This window comes from Prinia subflava, chromosome 15, assembly GCF_021018805.1.
Source record: "Prinia subflava isolate CZ2003 ecotype Zambia chromosome 15, Cam_Psub_1.2, whole genome shotgun sequence".
Taxonomy (NCBI): domain Eukaryota; kingdom Metazoa; phylum Chordata; class Aves; order Passeriformes; family Cisticolidae; genus Prinia; species Prinia subflava.
The window spans coordinates 6,703,432-6,728,952 of NC_086261.1; the positions used below are offsets into that span (position 1 = coordinate 6,703,432).

The 25,521-nt window shown below is 42.9% G+C and overlaps 1 protein-coding gene across 1 annotated transcript in view; it reads left to right on the forward strand.

The window, feature by feature from the left end:
• The window catches only part of AGBL1 (AGBL carboxypeptidase 1), a 267,818-nt gene that overhangs the window by 32,582 nt on the left and 209,715 nt on the right, over positions 1 to 25,521 (forward strand). Inside the window, exons 6-7 of the mRNA XM_063412721.1 lie at positions 12,030 to 12,067; positions 21,337 to 21,545. Of these exons, the coding sequence (XP_063268791.1) occupies positions 12,030 to 12,067; positions 21,337 to 21,545 (247 nt within the window). The remainder of the gene's footprint in view (positions 1 to 12,029; positions 12,068 to 21,336; positions 21,546 to 25,521) is intronic.

Sequence of the window (25,521 nt, forward strand, 5' to 3'; positions counted from 1 at the left end):
CTTGTAATCATGTTTGAGGTGGCTGTGAAGTGCCAAAGCCTTCAGAAAACCTCAGCCAGGCAGCCCTGGGGGATGGGGACTGGGGGAAAGGGATTTCCAAACAAAACCTATCTCAATGTGCAGCCAGAGGTGATGAATGGGTGCCCACCCTGCCTCTTTGCCTACATTGGTTTTCCTGTGTTGAGGAGACAAAGAAGAATTCCCCCTCAGAAATACTGAGTAATGACGTGAATCTCTGATAGAGGCCAGAGAGTGAGCAGATAAAGCTGAGGGCACTCACTTGTGTGTCAGCACATGTGAGAGCCCAGGAATCTCCTCTTCTTTGCTTTTCACTTGATTTATTGCCATTTCTCCTCCCACCCAGAAGCCTCTTGCCCTTATGAAGAGGGTAGAAGGCAGCTGTGAAATCCTCCCCACAAAAGCTTTCAGTTCAAAGATAGATAAGGGAAATATGGAAAAAAACCCAATGAAAATAAGTGGCAATGCAGAACTTCTGCAGAAATAATCTACACAATGCTGTCCCCACAAAGAAATCAGCCCCAAGAATTTTCTGTTGTTGCTGAGGCTTTTTCCCATCTCCATCCGTGCTGGCAATGCTGGCAGGTAGAGTGTGAGCCAGTCTCTAGAGCTATCAGTGGTTTTAAAGCACAGCAGTGATTAGACCTGCCCTGAGCAGGGTTATATGACACAGAGTCAAAACCTTAGCAACAGCCTTTCTGCTGCAGGGTTCCCTGTCCTGATAGCACTGTTGGAGCCTCACCAGCTGTAGCAGCAGCAGGGTAACTGGATTTAGAGATACAGAGGCAACACAAGAGACTCATTTCCAGTGGGTAAAAGAGTTCCGAAGTCTTCAGACTTTCAGGCTCTTTTGAATGGTTATCAAACAATTATTACAGAGAATGAAAGAGATAAAGTAAATAATAGAGTGTTTGCCAATGAAGGTGAAATGAATTTTTCAGGGGGAGAAGGTTGTGTAACAGCAGTGGCACAGATTCAGCACGGAGCTCTGGCTCACTAATGCTGGCATGGCTCTTCTCAATCTCTCTATCTGCAGGGCAACACTTGGAATTGCAGCAATGCCAGTAAAATCTGTAAATAAACCCAGAGCTGAGTTGCTGTGGGAGGTGTTTGGAGGCAGGGCTTGGAATGTGGAGGGGAGAACCTGAAGACTTGAGGAAGTGGCTGGTGAGGAAGAACAGGGCTGCTGATTCCCAACATGGATAGCTGCAGCTCTGGGGATGGGAATGGAAACTCCCCCCAAAGGGCAAACCTTGGGAAGGTCATGGCTCTGAGACAGCAAAAGCCAGATTAGTGCAGAATAGAAAAGCGAGAATCAACCTATAACTTCAGCTCACCAAATCCATGTGTTTCTTTCCTGTGTTAAAGGGATAAAATTCAGGCTTCACGTGGGCCATAGGCCATATACTGCAATGGCACAACATTTGTCACTGTCTAGTCAAAAGTTTAATTTCCTCCTTGGTTTTCATTCTTTATAATTGCACTTAAAAATTTGTAGTCATTCCAGTTTTAACCACCTTCCAGATATTACTGTGTAGAAAAAATGCTAGTGGAAGAATCATTCCAATAATATGGCTGTTGCTTGATTATTGTATTACACCTTAATTTCTACCAGCCTTGGCTTTGATGTGGTCTGTTTTCAGATCCCAGAGTTTGGCTGGATTATATCAAATGGAAGATTTCCAATGGAAAGGAAGGGAGTAAAAAAACCAAACCCAACCCCTAACTTTCATTACTTAGGCTTCTACAAATTACTGCTTCAAAAAGCCCCTGCAGTTATGTCAGTGTGACATTGAAGCTTCCAAACAACAAATATCAAGCGAATTTGACTCAGTATGTGCTGCATTTTGACATTTACTGACTCTATCTTCCTTTGAAACATTCTAGTTAAATGTTTTGAAGAACAGGCGCTGGCATTAAGATGTGACCAGATTATTGCTTAGTGATGAGTTAGGCATGTGCAACTGAGCAAACTCATTAGTCTGTGGGTGGCTGGATCAGGGTTAGGGTTAGGCTGGATCAGCCACAGCAGCCAGTGCTGCCTCACTGCCAGCCTCATGTGCTGTAGAGACCTGTGCTGCAGCTGAGGCTGGTGAGAACTGCCTGCTCTCAAATCCCTTTGCTTGTAGGTGTGGGGAGAAAGCTGAGGCTGTGCTCTGGCTGCTCCTGGCAGTCTTCCTGCCCATCCTGTCAAAGTCTTTTCCTGTGTGTTGAACCCCAGGCACCAGCTGGGCAAAGGGCTGTGTGGAAGGCAACCTGTGTGATCTAGCAGCTAAACCTATTTCTGTGACTCTTGTGCATTCTAGTGAAATGAATAAACAAAGATCTCATTCTTTCTCAGGACCCTACCTATGCTGTTCCCACTGCTGTCCTATACAGGAGCTGTTCTTTGAAATGCTGCAAATCTCAAGGTACTGTGATTGCAGAGAGCCTCATTGCTGACCTGCAGCCTGCAGGTTGCCTTCCCTACAGTCAGAAGTCCTATTTCTGTCCTGCAGAGCTGTGGATATGAGGACAGGACAAGGACAGGGTCACAGCAGGCATTGGGGTGCTGCTGTTGGGGGTGGTGGCTCAGCCTGATTGCAGGGGCAGCTTCTGAAGATGATGCATCCTCTTTTGCAGCATCTGTCCTGTTTTGTGGGAGCCTGATCAGTCCTCAGGTGACTCTGCTGCCTCCCCTATCACAGCCTGGTCATTTTATGCCCAAAAAGCTGCTGCAGAGCAGTGGGAAAGCCAGCTGCTTTCCACACCTCGGCTCCTTCTCCTGCATCAGTATTTCTGGATATTCTGCACAATGCAGCAGTATCCCCATCCCCTGCCCTCACTACCCAGCAAGGCAAACCACAGAATGGCAGAGAGAGGTAAAGAGCAGGATGGCTTTATCTGCTAAACCCTTATTGAAAATCCCAGACAAATTAATAAGCTTTTCTTCCTGCTCTGCATTTGCAACATTTCTTCCCCTAAAACTTCATGCTTACCTGTGGCAAAACTAGTCAGTATTATACATTTCTAGCAACATTCTCTGTGTGTTTTGCAGCCCTCTGTTTTGGCACACATGGTGGGTAAAATGGGCGTTTTTTCTTGCACAAAAGACAGACTTGAAGAAATTCTGAAAATTTTCTTAAAACTCGCTATTGAGCCTGAGTGGAGGTACTTAGGTGAGACCTGTATTTTTTTTGAATGAATGTCCATATTTTCAGAGATATTTAAATGTATGAAGATGAAAGGGAATGTAACCATAAAAAGAAGCCTCTTAGCAGGTTAATGGATTAACCTGTACAGTAAAAAGGTGGTTCTGAACTTAGTATACAAAGGAGCTTTGAAAAATCCTGCTGAGTGCTACCTGAATGTTTAGAAATAGAAATGCCTTTTAAATTCAGGTCAAGATGCCTATTGTGGATGTGTAAGAGAATGTTACTTTGTGATTCTTGAGCATGTTTATGCATTGTTCTCAATTTGAGGCTGATTTAGTAGTGCCAATTAAGCTCAGTATTGAGTGCACGTGTGGCATACAAATGAATACCCCAGTATTTCCAAGCATCTTCCTGCTTGGCAGCATCAGTTAGGACAAACAAACTGTAAAGTGCCCAATTCACTCTAAATTTAGTCGTGGAGGGCTATGTGTGGATGTTCTTAGGGGCCACAATCATTAGAAAGATTGAAAAGTGGGAATAACTGGAATACAGGAAAGATTGGTGACCTATTCTGCACATTTTCTTCTGCATATTTTGTTGAAATTCCATTGGTTTATGAGCTTTTCAGGCAGATCTAACTCTGTCTACATCCTTTGGTATTTGGTAGGAGTGATGGATACAAACAGCCTGACCTGTGTGCACAACAGGGGAAGTGATACCTCCTTGGGAAGCACATGGGGATTAAATAAATGCATTGCATGCAAGAAGATTAATTTCATAGGCATCTTTTTGTACTTCCACCTGCTGCATGAAACAGCTTCTTGCTCTGACATGTTCAAAAATCCCTCTGCAAAGCATCTCTCTTCCCTAGAGATTTTAAACTTTGAGTTTCTTTTGGCTGGACTTTATGGATGTGCTTCATCTGAATAGGACCGGAGGGGAAGTGAAGTGCACTATAAACTCAAACTGATGGATCTATTTCTAAGGCCTTGTAATATGGAAACAATACCATTAGATTAAAAAGAACAGAGGTTTTTATCTTGTGTTCGATATAAGTCATTCCTTCTTTTATTCTGAAACATCTGACTTTTGCTCAAAGAAAAGGCTTCTGTACAAATCAGCCTTCTTTCTAGGAGGAGATCAAGGAAGATGATGCTTTCTCAGTCCTTCAGCTTCATAATTCATGTCCTTTTCAAGTCTCTTATGTTGTACACACTTTTTAAATTAGCTTCTCTGAAAGATGTTTATTTCTTTGGTTAAAAAGACCAACCAACCTAAACCCTCAAACAAAACAGACCTCAGAATTCTGAAAGCCACTGGAAAAGCTGAAATGAGAACTCAGGTTTTCCATCCATCGCAGCAGCCTAGCTCCATGCAGGAAAGGTGACTATTTAAAACACAGCTCAAGGGAACCTTTCACTACAAAGTGCTTTTTAAAGATGTTGTACCCTGAGATTACTGCTGCCTTAGAGATGGTTTGTACTAACCAGCAGTCAGGAAGAGCTACGGCTCTTAGCCTTGATTGCATTGAAACCAGCCTCCCTTTTATGCTCTCAAATAGCTCTGGGCACAAGCAGTGACATGTGAGATACTTCTCTACCTGGACTGTCAGCAACACGAGCTGCCCTTGGATATTTCACTGCCAGTAATTGAAAGCATTCATAAAATAAAAATCTTGCAGTGGTTTGCCAGAAATATGGTGTGTGTGCAGCCTTGTTTTCTGGCATCCTAAACCCCTGGGTACCCCCAAACTCTCCCTGAATCATTCACTGTCAGAGACTCCCTGGTGGCAAAGCACCTGCAGTTCAATTTCTCTTAGTGACAGGAGTCCCAGTTGTCCTGATGAGATTTGAGCCCAGGGTTTCTGTTTAAGTCACCAAAAGTGCCATGTGACATCATCGTGCCCTATGCAGGGTGCATGGCTTTTGTCCCTCTCCCTGCTCTTACTCTGGATGAACACAGCACTCAGAAAAGTTTAAGGCTGAATGATCCAGAAGTAAAGAAAAGTGGGGCTGGGTATCTCTCCCCATGTGTGGAGCACATGCTCTCCTGTCAGCAGAGTCTTTATATCAATCCCTGCGGTTTCCAGAGCAAAAGCTGCTGGAAATGGATGAGCTACAAATAAAATGACTGCTAAGGAGTGAGCCAAGAGAACACCAAGCTCTTTTGAACTGAGTAGTAACTGGGTTTGGAGTGGAAGACAGGTGCCTGGGGGAAGGAGGGGGCTTTAACCACATTCCCTGGCACACTTTAGCTGTGGATGAGATGTTCTACAGGGCTCTGCTGGTGCTTGTTGGCAGATATGGCCTCGATGAGTGTCCTCACCACTCCTCTTAATCAATCAATCAAGGATAGTATTGACCCCCTCTCCCAGTGCCCTCACAAGTGTCCCTGGGGTGGGAGAGCTGGGTTCTCACACTGTCAGCCTGGAACTGCCTGGGTGATGAATTTGTTAAGAATTCTGTCTGATTGTGAACCTTCCAGTCCCTTTATCTTGATGTGAATGACAAGCTGTCACAGCCTGCCCCAGCCATATTGGTGACATCTGACCCTGGAGAGGGAGCTGACATAATCTGAGGTATGGCTTCTGTCTGGGGAGGCAGTGCTAGCTCTGCACTGCACTGGAAGAAGTGCCTGGGCATTTTTTTTGGCAAGGTTTTAAGCATATTTCATGTACCTTGTTTGTTACTACTTTGAAGCTGATTTAATTTAGGGCTGTAAAGAATAGCTTGACTTTTTAGGATACAGCTGTCTCCACTTCTGTATTTGTACATAAGAAAAAGTAGAGTACTTGTAAGGATGCCTGGAGGATAAGCCTGGAGTCACTCTTCTTTCTGGGAGGCAGAGTTGAAAGAGGCTGGAAGGCTGTACCTTTTCACTGATTTTAACCTGACAGGCTCCAGAGCAGGCAGAGATGTTTGGAAGATGCTGCAGTGAAGGCTTTGAGCTGAATCTGGGAACTGAGACACCCTGGTCACTGGAATGGATGTATCCATCAGAAAAAGAGTGTGGGTTTTTTCCCTTATCTTTCATCTTCACTGAAAGCACATCTGTACACAACAGCTGGATCTCCAAACTCCACCTGTTGGCAGTGTGTGGGACGTTGCAGACTGTAAGCAAACTTTCCCTTCAGTGTAAGTTTTAATGCCTTGCTAACAAGGTGGAATTAAAGAGGACAAGATGATGGGTGTTTTTGCATAAGTCCTAGACTAGCACTGCTATGAAAATGCCAGCAGCATAAGCAGCTTTTCCCCACCTATATTTCCAAGACTTGTGGAGCTGCTGGTTTTAAGTCTTTAAAACAAATCACTGCACAAGTGCCTGCATATTTCAGATCTGTATTTCTGGGCCGTGAGGGAAATGACTTTCAAGGCATCTGCCTTAGATGAGATCTACCTTCTGGTAGGATTTATGAAGCCCCTATTGCTGTGGTGCCTGAGTTTCTTCTGAATATCTCCTAGTTGTCAAATGTGGAATCATCACCAGTGAGTGGTTCTGTGACTGTATAAATCCCAGTAGTTAAGTACAAGTCCCAGGGGTTTGAGGCAAAATGCACCTAGGTTATGTGTACACTTGAGGACACTTAATTCTGCCTGGAGAGAGGGGCTGTGGAAGCTTAGGGGTTTTGAGTCAGGGGTCCATTGTGCCAGGTGCTGTATACATAGGTACTGCAGGGTCCCTTCCTCACCCTGCTTGTGGTATAAAGAAACATGACAGCAATATGTGAGAATATGAGAAATAGCAGGGTGAAGGGCAGGAGGAGTTGAGCAACATGGCTTCTGCCAGGGTAGAACCTTTTCTCACATTTCTATAAAGGGAGTGCTTTATGCCTTTATCATCCATGTGTGATTGCTGGAAAGGCATTGGGTTGAAGAGGTTTATAGTAAAGCACCAAGTCATTAGCTTTCATTCAATAATTTGAGGAGGGTGTTCTGTGTTTTAGCATGTAGAAGACACAATTTCACAGAAGGAAGGATGGTTAAGCTACTTGGGGGCTGATCTGCTCTTTTGGTTCATTTCTTTGTTCAGTCTTTGGTTTCTCTGCTGTCTCCTGTCCACAGTTCCAGGCTAGTCCTGGGTGGTTGTGCCCCATCAATGTGTTCTGTCAGTCTTAAATTCCTTCCATGCAGTCAACCCTGTATCTCTTCTGGAGTGGGGTTTTGTATTTTCAGGTGTCCTTCTGTTTTGTTCAAGAGACAGAAACAGGCACAAGATTGTCCATTATAGTGCCTTGTGCTGTGAGCTGAGATTACAGTGCAGAAGAAAATGGAAGAGATCTTGGTTTCCAGGCTCCTCTGCCTGCAGTGATTTCCAGCAAAAAATACCCTGGCAGCTCAGATCTGAAAGGGTGACCTAGGCACAGGGCTGCTTTGTCCAGGCTCTTTAACAGCCTGGTTTTACTGGCTAATCCAATTGTGCTTTGGCTTGGGACATGGAGTTTTTCTTTGTTGTTGCTCCTGGTTCCTAAGCACAGGATCTGGAAGTTGCATTTGTCTATCTGTCTGCTAGTTGTACTCTTGCCCAGATATCCAAGCTGCTGACTTGGAAACACTTCAAAGATTTCCGTTCTTCAGAGTGGCTGTCTCGACTGCTACTACAGGGAGGTTTTAATGTTTTCTGATTATGGAAAAGCATTTTTTATTATGCTTTATAAGATAATGCAACTTTACTTATACATCTTTTTTTGTTAATATATAAATGAGTCTCCTTTGGGATACACTGGACTTTACAAAACAACTAAGATTTTGCTAATGTATTACCAGAGAAAACAGAAAATCCAGAGGAAGGCATCTGGACAGATTTGGCAATTTTTTTTTATGATTTAATTCCTTTCCCCCCTCCGCCCCTATATCCCCTCCATTCCTTCTTGAGACAAATGCAGAGATTTGCTCTGGGCATGCTATCAAATTCTCTAGTCTGGTATGTGGCTCATCAAGTCATCTTTCTTGTGCTGTTAAACTTTCCCTCCTCATCTTCCTCCAGTCCTGTCTTTGCTCTTGTGCACAATTTATGAACTCCTCTCTCTGTCTGCCTGTCCCAGGCTGACTCATCTCTTTAAATCTCCTGATGCCAGCAGAGATGCTGTTGGTTTGCCATGTGGTGCTGAGAGGTGCTGGTGGTACCACAAACACCATTTGCCTGGCTTGCTGTAGCCCCACTGATGTCTCAGTGGTCTTGCTACTGCTTTCAGTCAAAGCCCATTTTGCTTCCATTCCTCTTCTATGATTTACTGTTTCCCATTAGGTGTTTTGTGTGTTTGATTTTATTCAGCATCAAAGATAGGTAATATTCTGAGGGTGGCTAACACCTGACTTAATGTGCAAATTACAATGCTGATTAAAAGTCCAAACTTAAAGGCAGGTAGTTGACTCTCTACACAATGCAGGTGTGAAGACTTTTTCCAGGATAATTATGAATGCTAACATTTTACACAAGTTCAAAAGTTCTCAGGCAAATATATGGAAGCAAAATCAGCTAAGAGCTGAACCCCCTCCCAAAGGCACTTTTTGCTAGCTTATGGGATCTGTGGACTGAAAGCTGCTGGAGTTTGACTCTGTTCTGCAAGTCCTAGCACTGTGTATTTGCTGTGGCCTTGCATGCTTTCCTTGGCACTGTTGGCCACAGGACACTGGACTCTGGACTTCCATCTTAAGCTGATGCAGCTGCTCCTTTCTGGGCTGGCTCATTAACTCTGCACTTAAAATACATGTTTCTCATTTCATTCCTATTATATCTATGTTTAAAATGTAAGGCTATAGGGGTACAGTCGTTCCTGGGTCACTTTTCTCAGACCTTTTCCTCATTGGCAACGGGGCTTGGCAGTCCCTTTATAAGCACTCCAGGCTGCCTTTTCAAAGTCATTAGGTTGTTTGTCCCATTGCTGCCAAGAGGATGTTTCATGCCTTCATTTTCCAGTGCTTAAAACCCATCCTTTCAATTCCAGCTAAATTTATTCATGGCCATTTTATATCCATTTGTCCTAGTGCCAAATTTTTCCTCACTCTAAGTATTTCTCTGCCTTCCTCAGTGTTTACTTCTCTGCCACCCAGTGTGTCTGAGGGGAACAATCCAGTTGTCTCTTGGCTATCATTTTGTTAAGGTGACTAAACTGTGATCTTTAAGACTCCTAATGAGTTATGTCTCTGCTACCATAATGATTTCCTTGGCGCATTTCTGTGTGGTTCCTTCTGAGTTCTGTGCACAGCTGTTCAGGTGAATCCTTCTGTGAGAACATCCATGCTCCCTTCTCCACTGGCAGTGGTTTTCTGAGACCTGATCTGTCCTGTTCATGGTTGTCACCCTGCTGGTTATGCTTGTCCTTATCCCTTAATGGGCTCGTATATCCAGGGTGTCCTTCTCCTCATTTCTAAATTATGAGCCCCTGCTCATAACAGTAATCCTTATTAAACCCTAAATGCTTAACCTTGCACTTTGACTATTACATTTCATCATATTTCCATTCCTTCAGAACTTAAGAACATCTTGTTACTCCTGAAAGATATTCTGAACTCTCTGCTATTGGCAGCAGCTCCTGACTTCACACAGTCAGCAGATTTTGTTAGTATACTCTGACTTTTTGTGCCAAGGTCATTAATGAAAATCTGAAATAAGATCAGTCTGAAAAGATCCTTGAGGACTTCCACACATAAGTTCCCTCTAGACTAATAATTCCTCTTCTAGCACAAGTCCTGTCATTGAGTCTTTAACCAATTCCTCTCCTACATTGTAATTCTTACTCTAATCCCTGTGTTGTCCAGCCCGGCTAATAATTTTCAGTGTGTCACCATATCAAATGCTTTATACACTTCCCCTGTGTAGAAGAAGTTGGTTTTCTTATCAAAGAAAGATACCAAGCTAGGCTGGCTTGATCTACTCTTGGTAAGTCAGTTTTACCCCTTAAACTTATTTTACCTGTTTTGCAGTTTATCCTCATGTCTTTTATGTTTTGTGGGTTTTTTCTCTCAAAATCTGTTCTAAAGCAGTATCATTGGAATCAGTCTAATGGGCCTGCACCTAGGCCCTGCCCTGACAGTTGGAACTGGAGATTAGACTGAGCACATGTTCTGGGAATCCTGGGGTCCCCTGAGGATGAATGAAGTTGTCTGGTCCACAGAACCCCCACCTCCCTAAAAGTATTGGGAGGTCCAGATTTGCTGATTTGTTCTCTGATGGGAGGTTTGCTGGCAGTGTTCTTATGGCAGTAGTGTAGCTCTGCTGAAACTCTTAGCAATGCTCATAAGCACCCACAACATAAAACAGATGCCTAGAGGAAATTCTGAGAACTCTTCTGCTTGGAGCCAGAGATACTCTGGTCATTCCTTCATTGCTCTGCTGCTCTGCCAGGTGATTGAGACATCACATTAGGCCTGTAAAATATAGGTATGCAGAGCAGTCTCTTTTTAAAGACACATACTGGAGTAGGAGCTTTGGAAGATGCTCTGGGTGGAATTTTAACTTCCTTAGAGTTGTTTACTTTGTCCCAGACTTTAAACCTGGGGAGAGACTGAGTGATCACTGGCTACAGAGTGTTCCTTTTCTGAGCAGGCTGAATAGCTGGGGGATGACATTACTCCTCCACCATCTGAATGATTGCTGTTCAGTTGGAGCTAAAGAAGTAATGAAAGCATGACTGTGCTTCCACTGGTGAGATTTTTAACCACTGATTTCCTGTTCTGTCTGCATTTAAGTGCGTTTCCTTTGCAGTTTGTAAAGCTGTTGTTGAACTCTGACAGATTCATTATGAAAGAATGACTTTAGATAGAGATGTTGACCCAGTATCAGCAAGAACCAGCTCTTGAATCTTAGTCTCAGCTCTGTCAGGACACACAGTGAACAGGAGCTTGGTGACAAAAAAATATTTATTTGCTGCAGGATGATAATTGGCTCAGTATGGAATTTAATACAATTTTATTTGGGGATTGGTTTGTAAAGAGATTACATTTTAAGGAATCCTTGCCCATGGAGGTTTTTGTAGCGGTATTTATTTAATCAGCTCTGGGCACTTGAAACTTCACAGCAGTAAGCCATGTTAGAACAGGGATCTTGCTCCAGCAGAACATGACTGGAAAAGAAAGTCTTCTGTGAGACAAGTGGGATGCAGATTTTACCACGTGAGGAAGGAACTTGGTTCCAGAAGTTGGGGAGCAATGATGTCTCAGTTCAGCTTCTCAAGCTGCAAATGTTAGTGACCAGCTCCCAGACAAACCAGTGCTGTGCTGGCTCAGACAGGTTCACTTGCTTACCTGCACAATGAAATGACCCAGAAAGCCCTCAGAAATGTCTGTGCCTGCTTTTACTCACTGCAAGTAGTTTTACTACAGAGCTTTAGGACCTTTCCTACCAGTTCTCCTTTGAGTGGAGCCCTCCACATATCCCTGCAATGCAAGCCGTGGTTTCAGTTGAAAGAAATTCGATTTTGTTTTCAGTTAAAGCTGGGAGGGAGGATAGGGGTGAAGCTTGTTTTGGAAAAATAGAAAAAGGAGTGGGATTTTGCTGGAAATATTGACATTGATGTCCCAGCTGATGCACTTGTGTCTGGAGTGGGCATGTGCTCAGTCTCTGGTACAAAGAAAAAGCTCTGGGGCAGCAGTTTAAAAACCTTGTTAGATCACTTTGTGGGTGTTGCTTTCAATTTTAATGGTCACTACAAATCAGTGTAACAGTGAAGCTAGAGGGCTAATAGCCTTTTAGAATAACTGAGTCAGCTGTAGAGGCTGGATCCTCTGTTGGTGTAAAACATTGCAGTTCTGTCAAAGTCCATCATAAGCTGTCAGTTTAGACCATCTGGGAAGCTTGGCCCAGAAGACTGTGAAGATGAAGGTTACAAAAATTATTGAAGAAATTGACATTATTTCTCCATCTCTCTTCTTTCCCCAGGGCAGCCATTGGGGCTCTGGCAGCTCTGCTGAAATCAAGTAAGCTTTTTTCTTCATATTCCTTCTGACTTTCCTTTCTGTGCTGTGCTGCTGGACAGAGTGATCCTGTTGAAGCTCATTCTCCCTTGGTATCGCCTCATCCCTTGGTCCCAAAGAGCAATCACAGGAAAGAGGCAATAGTGCAGGATTTTTCTGTACCAGTTCTGATTCTTGGAGTGCCCCCAGCCCTGTGGGCCCAGGGAGCCAGGCTGGACCCTTATTTTGAGTATTCAGAGAACACTGATTTTTCTGGGGCTTGGTACAATGGCAGAAATGGGGAATTTCTCCAGCCAGTAACATGTACTTATTGCCCTTCCCAATTTGTTGTTTCTACCATGGAAAGGGAGAAAATGATGTAAATAACAGCAATATTGTTTGGTTGTGAATGGTGAAGTGATTTTAGGAAAGGACAATGTCTATTTTCAGCTGTTTTGGGCTTTTTTTTTTAAAGGTACTGGAGCTGGAATTTAGGAAATGGTGCTGATACTATAAAATCAAATAGAGAATTACGTACCAGAAGTCAGCCTGAATTGTGTTTTTTGGATGATTTCTGCAGTTCTGAGTGACCAAGAATGTATTCTGGTTTTCTCCTTGTCCTGTGGTTCAGGGCATGAGAAGCTCCAGGCTTTTGGAGCAGACTGCTCTGGCAGCTGCATACAAATGAGCAGGTTGTGTCTTTTGGGAAGTTTGGGTCAAGAGATGTGAGAAACAGCTCTGGTTCCTTGAGATAAATTCACCATGCTTGGAAAAGCAATGAATTCTTTTTCAGGATTGCACCAGGACATCTTTCTTTGTCACACTTAACATATTTGTGGCCCTGGCCTCTCTGCATTTGAGTGGTGCACGGGTTCTTGGAAAGATAAGAATCAAATCTAGTGATTTTTCAAGTGCTAGAGCACTTGAAAATTGCTTATGAAAGCAGGGGGTAAAACTGTGCACAGCAAAGCACCCAGAAGCACCTGAGCATGTTTTAGTTGGGATGCAAACTAAATGGAAGACAGGAATCCTGGAAAGTGTTATAGTAGGGAAGTGGTGGACTGATTATTGTGAGGTTTGCTTGAGAATTCCAGTAACCTGCTTGCTGGGAAATGGTGGGGAGATTGTATTTTGATGGTGCTGAAGGCTGTAAGACAGACAGGATAAGAACATGCCCATGCTGGGGGCATCCCTGTGGGTCTGTCCTTGAGTGTTTCAGCCCAGAGTGATCCAGGGGATTATGGTTACACTTGGGGCTGTGCTTGGAGGCTCAGTGTCCCTCTTGCTTTTAGCAGAGCTGCACTGAGAAAGCAGTTTTAAAGGGAGCAGGCAGATGGCAGTGTGTCTCCCTGATGGATTCAGAAACATCCATCTTCATCTCAGGCTTCCATAATCTCTACTTGAAACTTTGTCCACCTGCAGAGCCATGGGCTGGCTAGAAACTGTTTGGCTTCTGTCTCCTTCCTAACAGAAGCTGATGCTAAATGCTCACTTATCAGGTGCATAACTGCAAGAAGCAAGATATGCCTGGAAAAGAGATATCAGCATAAGAAAAAAAAAATTACCACTCCAGATGGACCTGGGAAATTGTTGCTGTTGTGCTTCAGAGGGGGAAGTATAAGATGATCTAAAGAAATAAGTGATGGAACACAAAACACTTGCGCTTCATCCACAACAGGGAAAAAATGCTTGGAGTGAGAGATGAGACACATTGTTTGTCCTGTGTCCCTATATCCAGTGATTGCCACATGGCGATAATCAAAGAGATGGTGAATAATGGAGGAGTAGAATTTTAAGTCTCTTCTAATGACAGTGCTGCATCCTTCTATCAGTGAAAGCTCAGATTACTGATATGGAGAAGACCTTTCTTGTCTGATCATCAGCTAGTCTCACTCCTGACTTATCTCTTTGCAAACATCCCAGAGTATTTTACCAATCCTTGCATGTTGCTCTCCCAGCAAGGTCTTCCTCCATTGTCTTGCTGCTTTTTTAATATCTGTTGTGCTTCCATCATGTTAACTCTGATTTCATAATAAGACTGAACATTCTGATTGGTAAATATCTACAGTGGTGCTGAATTGCCGTGAGAGCATCAGGAGAATTTTTGTTCTTCTCTTTGATTTTACAGTCAAACTTCCCAGTGTTACCCACGTCCATTCTTCCTTCTTCAATTTCTGTATGCTCACCACAGGCCAGGAGTGGGAAGGAGGAGGAGGCAGATCCTGATAGCTGTAGATAAACTGAGGTGGGGGGAGGCACTGCAGCTTTCCTGAGTCTCCTCTCTTTGTCCCAGAGTGAACATGCTATTTTTTCCAGCCCCCTTTGGCTTTGCTCTGCTTCTTCTCTGTACATGTACCTTCGTATCTTGATTCAACTCTGTATTAAGGCCTGAGGAGCTCATTGTGAAGCTCTTCTGTGCCTCAAACACCCCCAGGTGTGGAGGGGCTGGAGCCTGTTTGAGCAGAGCTCGGAGGCATGGGATGCCCTCCAGGGCAGTCTTACCCATGAGGTCTCCTGCTTTTAGTGAACCCAAACCCCAGAATAAACCAGGCAAACCATTCCCAGTTTGGGGGCAGTGGGATAAAACTGGACAGCTGCTCTCCAAGCACAGACAAACTCAAGCCGGGGGTTGTTGAGGCTGGAGGGGATGCGAGGGAGCAGGAGCCACACGGTGGCGATGTGATTATAGGGATCCCCACCGTGCCTCATCCAAAGCGCATTTGGGGTGAGTAATTTGTTTATCAGCAGGTTATTTTAATCTAATTTTGGTCCTGTTTGTTATTCCCGACTATCTGTGCTTCCCAGAATTACCAGCTTGCATGTCTTTAAGGAAATTAGCTGGAGCTGGTCTCAGAGGCATTGGCTGAGCGGATATTGAGGGAAAAGGCTGGGGAAACGGGCAGGGCCCTTGGTGCAGTGCTTGCCTGGTAAAATTGTGATGAGCAATTTAAAAAGACAGGTTGTGGTGACCTCTTGATGGTGCTTATTTCATCAAGACAATTCTGTGTGCTAACAACAGTTACTGCTGATGGCCTTTCCCCTCTCTCTTTTAAAATCTTCCTCCTTTTGCTGTCTTTGTCTTCTTGCCTTACCCCACAGCCTTTCATCTCTCTTTTCCTACTCATTCCTCCCCATCTTCCATCAACTAACCTTTATTTAACCTTTCCCTCACTCTTTTATTTTTTTATTAAATCATAAGAATTATATTTTGTGGCTGCTGGGATAAAATAATCATTGTCATTCTTTTCCTTTTATGTTGGCATCAAGGAGGGACGAGTAACTCTGAGGAAGAGAAAGTGGTGTTCTAGCAGAGAAGCAGATTAGGGTGTGTGAAAGGCCTGCACTCTCTACAACTGAATTCATAATGCTTGACAAGAGATCTAGTGAGGCAGGTCTTTGATCTCGAGTAGGAATACCCCATTGTTAAACCATCCCAGTTCCTGTAGCCAACAGCACCATGGCTGGGATTTGCCTCGTACTGCACCAGGTTCCCATCTCTCATCATCAGTTTAAGTCTTTATTATCCACCCAGTGTCAGTGTGGCTCCAAATCCATGATCACATCTTGTCGGGTATTGTGATCAGAGTTGAATTTTGCAGTTCCTTTCATGATAATCTAAACCAAGCATTGTGTCTGTCTTTTCTTCCTGAATTTCCGAGTGCAAACAGTCTTGATTCTATACTTTTATCTCTTTGAGAAGAGTCACTTTGTGGGAAAGAAAATAATTTTTCTATGTCCTTTATATTCCCTCCTCCAAGACTCATCATTCACAGACATATCCCAAACTGAAAGTAACTCAGTGCTCCAGAGAAAAATGTTGTCTTTATCTCCTGGGGCATGGCAACTTCCTGAGGTTTTGCCTCTCAGAGTGGGTGTAATGAAAACTAAGTGTTGAGGAGCTGCTTTATTGTCTGTTGACATCCTTAATAATGATTGCTTACCTCCTTGTCTTGGCATGGGCAGTGTTTGTGCCTCCAGTGATGAGCAGGCTTCAGAAAATTCAGTGCCTGAATTTGAGGAAGTCTTCCAAATTCTGGTGTCCTTATTAAAACTCTTTCAAACCACTTCAGTCAGAAAAATGACACTGTAGATTTTGTGCAACTGGATTTTTGTTTTTAATTTTATTTCTCGTTTTTGGATGAGTTGCAACCAGAAGATACTGTGAAACTGAAATCAAAGGAAAAAAGGGGAACTGTTTAGGGCAAAACTATAGGGCAGTTTTCTGGCTTGCAACATGATTTGAGCTAATACCACCTTCTTGCTGTAGTGCCCACTGGGTCTGAAGTGATCCCAGCACTTCATGTGTGACTTGGTTTCCTCATGGGAATAATTAATTTTGTTTCTACAGAGAGCCTTTGTGCTGTTCTCTGCAAAAATGGCCTCTCAATGACCAAATAAAAGAGCTGTGTTCTCTTTGCTGTAGGAGACATCTTGCATTTTTCATTCCCAAGAGGCAATCACTAGAGCAGAGTGGGGAAGTTGGAGTTTTTCTTATTCCTTTCACTGCTTTAGGGGCCACAGGGTTAATTTAGCAGAGTATTCGTATCTGCAAGCTGTAGCAATGTATGTTCTTGGCATAATGAATCAGCTGAGTGGCATCAACAAAGAGATTTAAGCAGATAGACAGAAAGATAAATATCTCTTTGTTCTGCCTGGTAAGCAGTGCATTGCTCATCATATTTCAGGTTGACGGTAATTCAGTTTTGTGATTAAATACACTGCATGTTTTCCAGTGGTACCCTTGTTCTTGGCAAACACTTCAAAGGGAACTGGATTGCAAAGAGGGCTTCAGAAATGTCCCCAGTAGCACTGGGGGTCATGAGGCTTTCATTCACTGAAAACCTGACTTTAGGCCCCCACCACAGGAGAATTCCAGAAAAACTGGGGATTTCTTTCTAGTGAGATCCCCTTGCTGATTCAGATGCAACTTCAACCATTTGAGGCTTCTGCTTGTTGGCTGGAGATTCATGTCAGATGTTTGTGGTGAACTGTGTAGGTGATTCAGGTCCCATGTTCTGAGCTGCAGCACTCAAACTTTCACTGATGAGCAGCACTGCCCCAGAAACCACAAATGGAGGGGCAGGTCTAGAAATGTGGGAAACTAAAGAAGGGATTGAATATTTCCCTTTCAGCCTGGTCTCATCAGGCAGAAGTGAAACTCTTGCTAAGAAAATAGGATTCCAGGGACAGTTTGGGGGTGGTGATGAAGACAATACTCCCCTATTAGAGATGGCAGAATAAGATTAGGAAGACAGGCTGTCACAGGGGAGGAGTCAGAAATTGCTCAAACAGATCTGATCTAGTAGTTAGTTTAGTTTTAATCAGTAAACCTGGGTTTGTAAAACATCTGTTTAGTAGAGATGGATTGGAGGGCAATACTCTGCTACGCTTGGGGTTAGAATGGGATACAAAAATGAGCATATAAGCTCAATATAAAATGTCACTTACAAACCCATCCATGTCTGGTGTCAGGGAAGGGATTCCTCAACCTTGAGGGGTAACCTTGACAGCTGTCCCTGCTCAAGGAGAAGTCAGTGCCACACATCCTACAGAGGGAGTGCTCATCTGATGGCTGCAGATATTTATAGCTTGAAGTGCTTGATATATAGTCAGATTTTTGCTGTTAATGCAGCTTTCCCCACTGATCAGCCCAGTCTTTAGACAAAACAGGGAGGGGGGGGGATTGGGTTTGGTGCTGAATTCCCACTGATGGCCTCACAAGATAGGAACCCCTTCAGTTCACTCAAACTCAAGTTCACCATCCCTGAGCACCTCTGAAAGCTGCATGGTAGAAAAACTTCCATTCCCACTGGCCACTGACCATAGCCAGGCAAAGAAAAGGGCTTAACAAAAGAATATCAGGAAGAGGGTCAAAAGACAGGACATTTTGCCACTTACCACACAGACTGTACACACTCACTCCAGGAGGGGTGGTTCTTGCTGCCTACAAATCTGTGCAGTGCTGCTTATACCTGTGTGATTCATTTCCACCATCTGTATTTGTGCCAAAATATAGATAGATACCCATGCTGGTGCATCCCTAGATGGAGAGACCAACAGACACAGACAGGTGGGGAGGCCTCCTTTTCCCATTCTGCCTTCTGGAGATCTTGGCATACTTCCTCTTTCTTTTTTTCACTACTTTATTGACTATAGAACTGAAAAAAATGGAAGAAAAAATTAAGAAAAACACTGACAGCACAGGAGAGAAGAGGAGAATCAATGAAATCAGACAGGAGAAACAAAATGAGTGTGTTTTTTGCCCCTTCAGCAATTAATTCTCATTGCTTCTGATCAAAGGGTTCAGGAAACTGTAGTCCTGCCTCTCAATCTCTTTCTCACAGAATAGACTATCTCAGCTTCATTTTGGAAAGAGACTGTTTGGATCCTGAAGGTGGTAAATACTACAGAAAACATGTGAGGAAATGACAAAATTATTCTGCTCACCTTCCTCCATGCTTTTCAATGAGTATTAAAACTAAAGCATAGGACAGTTGTGTGTTCTGATCCCTATGGAGCTGAGATTCAAATGTGGAAATATCTCTTAAAAGATCACAAACACACTTTGAGAGAATTTATTTTTTCAGTAAATTCCCCAAGAAGCTCTACATGCAGTGCTTCCCAGTTTTCCCCTCTTCTATTGACATTGACACAGAAAGCTTAGACTTCAAGCTCTGAGTGCTAGAGGCTATAAAACCCGAGATCTAGTCCAATTTCATCTGTCCCTGAACAGCTCAGGGGAGCTCTGAGTCTGATCTAAATTGTCCCTACCTTATGCTCCCCAACTCTCTTCTTCTTCTTGTCATGTTTTATACACTTATTGACTTTTACAGAGCTTTCTGAGTAATTCTTCAAGGAAGATTGACTGATTTAAGGGGTTAGTCATCCTGCAGGTTAGTAAACATGACAGCTGGTTGAGGATTAACAGGAAATCATGAATAAAATCATTGGGATTGATAAGGGATTCTCAAGCAATTAAAGTTTTTTTTGCAGAGAGTCAAATAGAAAACAGAAATACAGAGTGAAGGTCAGGAGGAGGGTGACCTTCTCCACGCTGACAACCACTGAGCCTCAGAATGCAGAGTTGGTGTAGGTGGTCACCAGCAAGGGGAGGCAGTGCTGGAGAGCTGCAGGCCAAGGTGTGGGGGCCTGGGCAGAGCTGTGCAGGACTGGAATTGCTGTGGGACCAGCTGGTCAGGGCAGGGGCATGGCAGCAGGGTGGTGTGAAGATGCAGAGCAGCATTAAAATGAGTTGGCAGCCTGGGCTGGGGGTGCTGGTTGGTGCCAATGGAAGGGAAAATTGCAGGTAGCAGAAAAACCCTCCAATCCCTCCTCCAGGTATGGGTTTGCTAATCTGCTACAGAGAGCAGACTGAGATGACTGCAGGTGACTTCTTTCCCCTTTCCAGTGTCTCCATGTACTTCATCACTGGGATTGAGGTTTGCTGCCTGTGCTGCTTCCTGCTTATTCCGCCCATGGCTTCTCTTGTTGCTGATTTTAAGGCAGCTTTTTCTATTTTCTCACTTAACCTCTATCTGCTTCTCCTGTCCTATGAACTCCCACTGATGACTAAAGTTCCAGTGTGGGAATCTAAAAAGCAGAAGACCCCAGAAGGAGAAGAAAAGGCCCCAGAAAGCAGACAAAAAGCTGAAGAAAGGCTGGGAATCTCAATACATTCCCATGGGAAGCAAAGAAATTAGGAACTAAGTTAATACATTTATATCTATCATAAGGAACAAGAGCAAGGACTGATTGCTGGTTCAGGATGTAAAAGGTCTTAGATATGTGCTTTGCAAAGATAAAAAAGTTTTAACCTTAAATAATGAATTATTGTGTATTGTTTCTTAGGTTTACAGAAGTCTTATTGTTAATTCTAAACCCACATGGGTCTTTATCTGATTTGCTAGAATAATATGACTCTAAACTTTTTCTTGTAAACTATTGGTGGAGAAAATATCTAGAAAAAGGCTCTGCATCAGCTGTGGTTTTGTCTGATCTAGCTTTGCATGGAGTTTGTTGTTTTCCTGTGTCTCTTGCTTATTGCTTGTATGATACAGACAAATAATAAATCCTAAATCTGCAACTAGACAGAGTCCCATGCTGTTTGTGAGACCTTGACTGATCCAAAATTCCAGGTGTGAGAGGCTCTGGCACTTTGTTCAGTGAAGTGGGGATGGATTGGAGCCCTCCAGCTCTGGAGCAGCCGTAGCAGGAGCCATCTGCTGTGAGCTGCAAGTGCTGGTTGGCATCCAGAGAGTTCAGCTCCTGCCTTGCGTGTGCTACCTGCCCCTCGAGCTGATTGCTGAGCTCCTGACAGCTTTTAATGTGTGTCACAGCAAGGGGTGGCAGGAGCAGGCAGGAAAATTCAGGCAGGGTTGGTTTAAGGGGAGGGAGCCTGGAGTATGGTGTGGCTTCATGTTCGTCCTGAGGGCCAGGGCAAGGAATGCAGTAGGTGAAGGGCTGTGTTTTGGAAACTCAGCAGAATTTGTGTTCTATCACAAGCTTTATCATCTTCTCCTTTCAGTCTGGTACTCTGGAACTACATAATTAAGGGAATACTGTAGATTGCCTTTTATATTTTTATAAATTTTTTTTAATACATATTTTTTAAATTTTTCTTGCCCATGCAGTAAATCTGAATACGACCTTTAAAATCTTAAAATCTTGGAGCCAGGAAGCAACAGAAAAGAAGCCCAGACTCCTATTGCTCATGTTGATGTTTTGTTAATTTTTAAATATTGTAGGTTTCCAGAATCACTTGATTCATGGCTTTCATTATACAGGTATTTGTGAGAATACATTTAGAAGTTAAATATAATTTCTCTGGGTGTGACAGGACTGTACAGCCACAAGGTTTTTGAATTTGTTGACCTCAGCAAGGTGTTCTCTCAGGACTGAAGTGCAGCACTATGCGAAGATTTCAGGCTGTTGACTACTCTTAATTTATTCAGCTTTTCTCACTCCTCAGGAGCTTTGGTTTCAGGAAATCTTGTGGTGCTGCAACTGGGAATTAGGTTTATTAGCACTTGAAGGAGAGACAGACTTATGGTTTGGCTCTTCTGGAGGGTTCCTGTTTCCAGAGAGGACACTGTTGTATTTTTTTTTTTCATGTAACATTCCTAGAACATTGGTCATGTTTACCAAATAACATTTTAAATAATAAAAAAGGTATTTTTTTTTTTTTAACTGAGACTATTAAGAATGAGCAAGAGTTAAAGTCTGAGTTCAAGCACTGAGTAGCCACAATCACCAAACAGGAAGGAGTTTAATTCAGCCTTTTCTCTCCTTTTCAGAGTCCAACAGCCGCAGGGCAGTGAACAGAGGCTACCTGGGTGAATTGCTGAGACTCTACCAAGACTGGCATCGTAATGATGTCTCCAACAACTACATTTACATTCGTAGGGGCCTCTTGCTCTGCCTAAAATACATCACCAACATCCAGCTGGGCAGGGAGACTTTCTTTGGTTCCCGGGGAATGGAGATCCTCTTCACAAGTGTGCAGGTAAATGGTGCTTTTTGTGTTTAAATGAGGTGATCTGGTGGTTAGGGCTGGGTTCTACATCCCACTGAAGGAAATTCCACGGTTATATAAGTTCAGGATAGGAAATATAGATGAAAAAACTGATAACATTAAGAACTATTGACTTTTACACAGTCAGTACTTTAGAAAAGCTAAAATGTTTCAGTTTAAAACAAATCTTAATTCCTATGAGACATGTGACAATTCTAGTTCATGCTTTTAGTGCTTCTTTTCTCTTTCCCTGTGCATCCTGCTGCCTGCTTGGACTTCTCCTGAAGAATAATGCAGTATCTCTATAGGGGAATTGCTTAGGTCTTTTGTGAGATTTTCCTGTGCAATATCCAGATAATTCCCCTCAATCAGCCTTTTAAACAAAATGCTCATTTAGCTAAGCCTTTCCTAATGAGCAACATCCATCAACAGTTTTTCAGGTGGTTAAATTTTAATCTTGTGAAACATTAATGTGGGTTCAAGAAAGATGCTATGGTCCTACAGATGGGATGCCTATAAGGTATAGAAAAGGCAGGTTCAGAACAGTGAGAATTTCCTCGATCTCTCAGCAAAAGACTTCCATAGCTTGCCTTGAACTTAAGATAAAATCACCTGGGTGATTCTATAGGAGTGTTTCCATTGCCATTCTTACTGGCTATGCATTATCTCACTCTAGAACCATCAGATAGAAAAGCCTGTCTCCTTCTCCCTTAAAAAAACCCACTGCCTTATGATTCAGTGTGTTTATTTCTTCCCCTCTTCCATCACTGTCATGAAGGATTCTTCTGTGAGTCATTTCTTACCAGCAGTGTATGGGAGACTTCTGGAATTTTTTCACCTCACTTTCCTCAGGAAGAATTGACTTTCCTTTAGGTAGGATGAGGTGGCCAGAGCCAGCACACCTCCCAAGGGATTATGGCCTCTGTTCATGGGAAGTCCCTGGTCTAAAGAAACGTGGATGGGGTGGATGGAAGCAGCTGCTTGAGGGGGGATGTTGGCTCATTCCACAGCCCATGGAGCTTTCTGAGCTAACACCTCCTGATAGCTCAGCCTGGGAGCAACTCCATGGGAAGTGCAAACGTGGGGTCACCTTGGGTGAACAAACAGGAAATGACATCCTAGGGCTCCAGTAAACACTGAGAATGCTAATCCTTCCAAAGGTCAGAAGTGGAGCGGAAATGACAGCTCCAGGGGCCTCCAGTTTGCTTTTTTCCCACTGTGTGCTATTAGGGAGACCTTGGACAAGAAATAACCACGGTTAATAAATTCAAAGCTCAATATTCTCTCACTGCTTCTTTGGGGTATTGTCAGTCTGGCAGTGTCTCTCCAAGACACGAAGTGTTGGCAGGAGTCTGGCAGCCCTAGGAAGTCTCACTCATGCTCTTCCCTACTCTAACCTGAGGCAGAGGCTGCTGCTGCCATGAAAATCTCCATAACTTTCATGATGGAAAGATGGGAGGGCTTGTCTCCTGAGATGGACAATGGGCTGTGGCAAGACAGAAAGAGATGAAGAAAGGACAAGGCAAACAGCTCCTGATTGGGAAAGGAATGACTCTTTGTGTGTGGACAGTATTTTAATACCTTTAGGGAATGTGCTGGCTCTGGTGATTAACCTGGACCAAACTCTGAGCAGCTAATGAGATTTTTAAGGTGTTAAAATCTGGCTAGAAAAGTTCTGCCTAAACTTTTTAAGCTTTTTTTTCCCCCTAATACAGACATATTTATTGAAATGAAAGCCATTTTGCCAAGATAGGTTTGTTTTAAACTCCAGTGGAAATTCTATTTACAAGGCTCGTTTTCAATTGAAACCTCTCTGGCTGCCTATTGTCTGGGCTGATGGACAGATGAAATACCTGAGCTTTTAATAGCCCTTAAGCTTATTTCGTTACAGGAAGAGCCAATAGTTCAGAAACTGTCACCTCACACAGATTAGAAGTGGCTGTTCCTCTATTTGAGGAGCGTTTAGAGATATTTTAGAGGAATTTAGAGATATTTTGAATTCTACTTCTACCTGGAATAAAAAATAATTTTAGATAATGAAATCCTTCATGGAAAGGAAGTACTTTCTGTTCCCATTCCTTTCCTAACTGCACTTAGATTTTCCTGACAGTTAAATGGTATATTCACATTAGCACTGTCTGGTTTTGTGTGCAGTGATTGAGCTGCCTACTCTGAGACAAGAAAACAGGTTTATATGTGCTTTAGGAGACACTGCTGCATGGAACGTTATCTTGATATTTTATCACTTTTCCATCTGGTTTCTTTAGCTTGCCTTGTTTCTCTTCAGCCTTCCCATACTTTTCTAGGATAATATTATCCTATATTCCACTCTCTGCCAGTAGGAGCATCCATCAGCATCACTATCTTTTGTATTACTGTCATATCGAAACCTCCTTTTTTTTTTCTATATATCACATACCATAATATCTGCTCTATTCCAGATTCAGTGAGAAAAGATTGAGTGTGGAGATTAAAAAGCAGATCTGAATTCAGGTTAGCTTTACAAGAGTTGTGAGCTAAGGGTTTGCTCTTCCCTCATTCACATTATCCCACCACAAAATAAATGGGATAGCTTACACACACAGAGCAGTGTCCTGTCTGCTTCCCAGGTGTCAGTAAAAAGGGCTTTTCCAATACACTTATGTAATATTTTTCAGTCATTTGTAAACTGTGTTACCTTAGAATCTGAGCGCACTTTATGAGCAGTAATGAAAACAGTCCCACAAATACCCTCTAAGGTATCTGAAGGTTTGTTTGCACTAGTAAACTAATTTGCTGTACAGGAAAACATGACTTTCAAATAGCATCATTGAGTAACTCCATGTGTTGAAGTTCATTTTCTGGATGAACATGCCTTATTCTTGACTATTTAAATTCACTTGGCAGTGAATTGAGATGATTGTCCCAAGGCAGGCAATTAAGCAGTCCTGTGTTCACTGTTTTAGCAAAAACAGATCAGTTTTAGTAAACTAAACTAGTAGACTGTTAAGAATATTAGCCTGTTCCCACATGTAGACAAACTTTCCTAATCTTTCCTTTAATAACAAGGAAACAAAGGCAACCATATGAAGGAGTGAATAAATTGAAACAGAAATAGAAACCAGTTCTCCTTGGTGCTTGCTCTACCCATAATAAAACTTTCCTTGGAGATGCTTTCATAATTTTATTTTCTCTCCCCCTAGTTCCAAACAGCCAGAGAACTAGAAATACATATTAAAATTCTTGCAGTGAGTCTTGTAAGCATGTCAGCTTTAGATGATTTTTTTTTTTAGCCTCCCTACAGGAATCCTGGTTAATCCCACTGAATCTCATAATGCCATTCAATCATACATGAGAAAACAGAGTAGAATCCTCTACAACCAAAAGAACCCCAATACAGCCATTTTCCTGTTACTGATTATAATAAAGTACTTTATAATCACAGAATCATTTTGATTGGAAAAGGCCTTTAAGATCAAATCCACTCATTAACCCAGCACTGTAAAGTTCACCACCAAACAGTGTCACCTTTTCTTAGAAGGAGACCAGGTTAGTCAGGCAAGGCCTGTATTCCAAGGGTCATTTTATGTTCTTTATGTTCTTTTGGCCTTCTGCCTGATTCTGCTGAGTGTTTGGATAGTCTGGGGTTATTTTGTCCTCCCTAAATCCTGACTATGGGCTGTCAGACAGTGGCATGAAGCATCTGTTCTTCCCTCTTGGTTGTTCCATTTTGTCTCTGCCGCAGGGATGCAAAATTATGAAATAGTAGTATAATGTACTGCAATATTTCTCTTTTGCCTTATAGCACATTCATGCTGCTTATTTAAGTTGTATTCCTGTTCTGATGAGCTCAGTCTTAGTTCCAAACCACTGAAGAAAACATGCTGAGAGGCAGAGTGAAAATTGTGAATTTGGGTAGGACACTGCACTTATGGCTCAGTCACTCTGATGGAAGCTGTGCTTTGGATGTGCTGCATTTGAGTAAATC